General features: G+C 42.7%; 1 protein-coding gene across 2 annotated transcripts in view; it reads left to right on the top strand.

Annotated features, from left to right (window-relative positions):
• Positions 1–6,000, top strand: part of LOC122554652 (pappalysin-2-like) — a 404,730-nt gene that overhangs the window by 259,357 nt on the left and 139,373 nt on the right. For both annotated transcript variants that reach the window (XR_006313051.1, XM_043700014.1), the window contains exon 15: positions 1,101–1,278. Coding sequence is in view for 1 of the 2 variants with exons in the window: in XM_043700014.1 (XP_043555949.1) it covers positions 1,101–1,278 (178 nt within the window). In the remaining variant the exon portion in view is untranslated. The remainder of the gene's footprint in view (positions 1–1,100; positions 1,279–6,000) is intronic.

The raw sequence follows: 6,000 nt of genomic DNA on the forward strand, positions 1-6,000 counted from the left end.
GGTACTAGGGATGTGTAGGTTAGGTGCATTAGTTAGAGGTAAATATAGAGTAATAGGGTAGGGGTCTGGGTGGGTTACTCTTCAGAGGTACGGTGTGGACTTGTTGGGCTAAATGGCCTGGTTCCACACTGTAAGGGATCCTATGATTCTAGGGGTTATGGAACCAAGGAGACTTTAAGGTATAGAGCACCTATAAATCAAATTTATGGGAAATCTATTTTACAGAATGGGGTCAAGGACCAATTTACCTTGGTTTTTCTCTGTTCTGAGTACCTTTGCTTGCTTCTCAACAAGCAAGAGGCAGATGAGAGAACATTATAATTGAACGTAGAGGTTTCGTGCATGGAGAACAGGCCTACATCAAAACCCAGAGGCTCTGCAATTGACCCAACCAAGCTGCATCAGTCTTTTTTTTTGGCTTAGTGAAGCTACAGAAGTTGTATTTTCCAGACAATAGGTATGTCTCAGAGAGCCACAAATGGTCAGCATTGGCGGGCTTCTGGGTTTAAATCTGTCCTAAGCCACAAATACACTTGAGCACATCTTCTAAGATAAGGTTTTGCAAGCTATGCTCTCTGGTGACGATTGTTTTCATTCCATTGACTGAATCTTCAATGTCCCACCAAATATTGGAGGAACTGCAATTTTAATTGGTTACAGTGTAACTGTGTAGAAAGTGAGGGCCGCAGATGCTGGAGATCAGAGTTGGGTGTGGTGCTGAAAACGCACAGCAGGTCAGGCAGCATCTGAGGAGCAGGAGAATCAATGTTTCGGGCAGACGTTTTTCTTAGTGATTCCCCTTCTTCTCAGATGCTGCCTGACTGGCTGTGCTTTTCCAGCACCACACTCGACTACAGAGTAACTGTGTACTGGCTCAACTCAATCAAAAGGAGTTAAGAAAGCAATAATTACTTCAGGAGATTCTTCCAAATGTTTAGCATTAAAAAATATTCATTTTGTACTGTATCCCCTCAAGCTCTTTGGAAAATGTGATTTTAGATTATTTAGATGAAATAATTTCCAGAACATTTTGTACGAATGCTTCTCACAAGTGTGATCCACAATGATGATTGAAATGCCTTTTAACTTTGGTATTTCAGACGGAGGTTTCCCTTATTTGCATATATGGAAAGTGGGACCGTCTTGTGACCTGTGACCCCATTGACTGTGGTTTTCCTGACCAGTCGCACGTTTACCATGCCAGCTTTTTCTGCCCTGAGGGTACCACCATTGGAAAGCGGTGTACGTTCTCCTGCAAGCCACCAGCTAAACTGCAAGGTACACAAATACACTTGTTTGGAGTTTTGTGGTAAACCATGACAGTTTTTGAAAAGGGGAGCTTTTCTTTTGAAATTCCTGCTGTGCTTTTTCCAGCTCCACTCTTTATCCACTCTGAGTCTCTAGCACCTGCAGTTCTCACTACCTCCCCTTCAAGTCGCACACCATCCTGACTTGGAAAGGCCTGTTTGTGCTAACTGCAAAGACTGCGCTCTCGATGTTTGTTTGTATCGCTAGATACTGCGGTAGTTCAGACAGAGGTAATTTTGAGTCAGATAAGGAATTGGTTGGGGGGGCTTGTGTGAGAGTAGGAACTGGTCTGCATACGATTATCAGAGGATTGGGTGAGTCCAAGAAAATGCTGGGGCTTTAATTTCTCGCAATGTTTATAAATGATTTGGATGGCGAAGTAGAGAGTTGCATGACTAAGTTAGATGGTTAAATAAACAGTGTCGTTGAGAACAGCGTGCTGCAAATGACCATTGATAGGTTGTGCATTTGGGCAAAACAAGCATCTGGAGTTTAATATGAGCAAAGTCTGAGGTCATCTATTTTGGATGTTCAAAAAAAAATCAGCGTGTTTTCTAAGTGGAGAAATGCTTCAAATTGTGGGCGAGCAGAGAGATGCCGTGCTCCAAGTACAGAAATATCCATAAGATGTTGAAAAATGTGTGACAAGTAAATAAACAGACTGTTGGAATGTTGGCCCTTTATCTCAAGGGGCCTGTAATAAAAAAGGACTGAAATTTTCATCGAGTTCAATAAATTAGACTGGAACACAGAGTCTGTTCTGGATGCCATATCGCAGCAAGGATATCTTGACCCTGGAATGGCTGCAGTGCAGATTCACTAGAATGAGACAAGATTGAAATTATGAAGAGCAGTCTCACAGATGTGACTTGTGTGCTCTTGTGTCTACACAAGATTAAGGGATAATCCAAATGAAATGTCTCAATATGGTGTGATGGTTGTGTGGAGACCAACCATTTCCTATGATGAGAAAAGAACAAAATAATAGCTCTGCGGTGATTTCAGGAAGATCTCTACACTAAAGGCGATGGGAATCTGAAGAACGCTTTCCTGAGAAATTGTCTAAGTTACAAGTCAATTTCAAAACTGAAACAGATGCGATTTTGTTCGGCAAGTACATTGAAGATTACTGAACCAAGATGAGCCACAGACCAGCCATGATCTAATTGAATGGTGGAACAGAGTGGAGCGGCGAATAGCCTAATTTGACATTCTCCATATTTCCTGTTTCGCCAGTGTGTACTGGACCTCTGTGTACTTCGACTACTGCACCTCCTGATGCCGCCAGGCTTACTGTGTTCTCTTGGACCCCTGCCTGTCTACTCTAGCCAGTGTGTACAGGACGGTTGGCAGCAGCTTGCAATTTCAGCAAAAACTCAACTTTGCAGCCCTTTAATATTTGCCAGTTCTTGGGACTTCAGTTTATTCCATCAGAATGTGCACAGTAAGCTGTGCTGTGAAGTGATCTGAAAACTTGTCCTCAGAAGAATGAGAGCTGTTGCGTTCTGTCTCACAGTTAGCATGTCCTTAAAAGACATGCTCATGATAGCATCACTGCACACGTGACCTGAGATCATCTCATACTCCATCTTACCTCAATCCATTTCAAGCATGGTGCTCTATTGTAACCTAATAGCAGCCCAGACCCTGATGTATCCGAGATTGTAAAATTTGGATGTATTAGCTATTTGTAACAACATTATGTAAAATACCCAATTGGAGGCAAACTTACACATTAGGTAAATCTTGGATCATAGGCAGTAAATGAGTTGAGTTGGCTGGGCTGGTGGACAACCTGCCTTTGTAATGTACATAAGTAGGTGTGTCTCTAATCATACTTTGTTAAACATCATTTCTTATTTTTTTCAATTGATTCAAAGCACATTAAAAATTCCAGCAGTAATATTAATAGCAGTTTATATAAAAATAATATTTGATTGGAGTTTAAATTTGCAGCAACCACTTTTCTAAACAGCTGGGATTTATTTACCAAGTTTTCTTTATCTGTTTACTCACTGCCTGCTTTAGTCGTCCAAGATTTCTCTCAACAAAAGCCCTACTATCTGTAATCACAACTTGAAATGGGATCTGACAACATTCACCAGTTGGAAAATTTATGACAAGACCAATCTGTGTAAACGCTTTAGTTGGGAAATTATGTTCATTCCTCACCGAAGCAGAGGTCTGATTTTTAAGTATATAATTGCCATGTGAAGCACACTGTGTAATGAGTCAAGTGTTTACCATTTCTGATATCTGTCACGCAATGGGACATTGTCAGCATTCATTACGTAACTTTACAGTGTCATAGGCTGTTAAAAGCAGACCATTTGGCTCACTGCGAGCTACGTAACCCCACTCATGGAGATAACTTCACAGGTACTGAACCTATCACAGATGTTTAATGTTGGAAGGAAAGTTAAATAAGTGCCTCAAGGGGCTGTCTTGTTGTGTAGTGGTATTGTCTATTCTTCTGGACTGGGTTTGAGTCCCATCTGCAGCAAAGATGTGTTATAATGTCTCCGGACAAATTGATTAGAGAAATAGATTGATGATAGCTCCTCATGTAGCACAGTGGTAGTGTCCAAACCCCTGGATTGGGAGACTGGGGTGCAAGTCCAACCTACTCCAGTGATGTGCCATAATGTCTCTGAACAGATTGATGAGAAAATATTTCTGATAGTGTAATAATGAAAACTCTTGTGGTGCAGTGATAGTGTCCCAGCTGTATTCAAGTCCCACTTACTCCAGAGCTGTGTTATAACATCTCTAAACACAGATTGACAAGGGAATATATAACAAGTACTTCAGGGTGAAGTTTCTACCCACATCTAGGGAGGGAGTCCCACCTTCAACAGCTGCTGGCCAATCTGATCGCTACCAACAGCGCCATCAAGTGCAGTGGCCCCTGTCAGGATTACATCCAACTCCAGTGAAGAAGTGTCAGGAGCAGGATGGAATGGTACGCTGGTGGGAGTAGCAGGTATTTAGCGTGGTCAATACAGGAGGCTCGGTGGGGCAGGTGGGAGTTTGTGGTGAGGTCCAGTGACACTGGGGCAGCATCACTGGTGAGAGAGCTGCCTACAGTTGAGGGAAAGGGACTCTAACGAAGATGCTGTCCTTGGGGCCTAAGCAGCATTGCATGTTGGGACTTCTACTCATTGCTGCCGACTCCCATTGGCCAAATAATTGTGGTCATTAATTAGCCCCGAGCAGGAGATGGTAGCATAGTGGAAATATCACTGGTCAAGTAATCCAGAGAGTCAGGCTAAAGCATTGGGGATATGGGTTCAGATCCTACCATGGTAGATGGTGGAATTTGAATTGAATTGAAGTAATCTGGAATCAAATGTTGGCCTTACGATGACCATTAAATCAGTCAATTGTTGTAACAACCCATCTGCTTCACAAATAGCTTTTAGTGAAGAAAAATCTGTCCTCCTACCCAGTTTGCCCTACCAGTAACTCCAGATTCACAGCACAGTGGCTGACTGTTAAAGATCATTTGTTTCTATTCATTCACAGGACAAGGGTGTCACTGGCTAGGCCAGCATTTATTGCCCATCCCTAATCGAACAGAGGACAGATAAGAGTTAAGCACATTTCTGTGGGTCTGGAGTCACATGTTGGTCACACCAGGTAAAGCCAACAGCCATCCTCCCTCAAGTACTGCAATGAACTAGATGGGCTTTTACAACAATCGACAATAGATTCATAGTCATCATTGGACCTTTAAATACAGATTTTATTTGCACCAAATTCAAATTCTGCCAGCTGTCCTGGCAGGATTTGAACCCCAGGTCCCCAGAACATTACCTGGGTCTCTGGATTAAGTCCAGTGATAATACCATTCGTCCATTGCCTCCCCACTTCTCAACTGGCCTAACAAGCCATGTAACCCCGACTAATTCAGATAGTAGAGATGAAATCGGATGGATCACCCGACCTTGACCAAGGCCTTATCAACCCTGAAAAGCCCTCCTAACTAACATCGGGGGCCTTCTGCCAAAACTGGGACAACTGTCCCACAGGCTAATCAAGCAACAATGAGGAGCAACATCCCCACAGTTTCTACTCTGTCATTCCTTCTCAGAATCTTGCATGTCAGTAAAGTTGCCTTCAATGGTTCTAAACTCCAAAGAGGGGAGGCTCAACTTGTTCAACCTTTTCTCACAAGATAGTCCCTTCATTCCCAGTAATTGTCTGAGTGAACTTTCTCTGAGCTATTTCCAAATTATATCCCGCTTTAAGGAAACTGTGCACAATTCCCATCAACAACCTGTACAGTTGTAGCAAGTTCACCAATTCCTGCTGTAAGGTCCAACATTCCATCTGCCTTCCTAATTGTTTGCTGTACCTGTATGCTACCTTTTTGTGATTCATTTACAAAGCCATCCAGTCCCTTTATGAACATCTGGATAGGAATAATGTGATCAAGGATAGTCAGCATGGTTTTGTGAAGGGCAGGTCGTGCCTCACAAACCTTATTGAATTCTTTGAGAAGGTGACTAAGGAGGTGGACGAGGGGAAAGCAGTAGATGTGGTGTATATGGATTTTAGTAAGGCGTTTGATAAGGTTCCCCATGGTAGACTACTGCAAAAAATACGGAGGTATGGCATTGAGGGTGAGTTGGAGGTTTGGATTAGGAATTGGCTGGATGGAAGAAGACAGAGGGTAGTAGGTGATGGCAA

The sequence above is a fragment of the Chiloscyllium plagiosum genome, chromosome 11, assembly GCF_004010195.1.
Source record: "Chiloscyllium plagiosum isolate BGI_BamShark_2017 chromosome 11, ASM401019v2, whole genome shotgun sequence".
Taxonomy (NCBI): Eukaryota; Metazoa; Chordata; class Chondrichthyes; order Orectolobiformes; family Hemiscylliidae; genus Chiloscyllium; species Chiloscyllium plagiosum.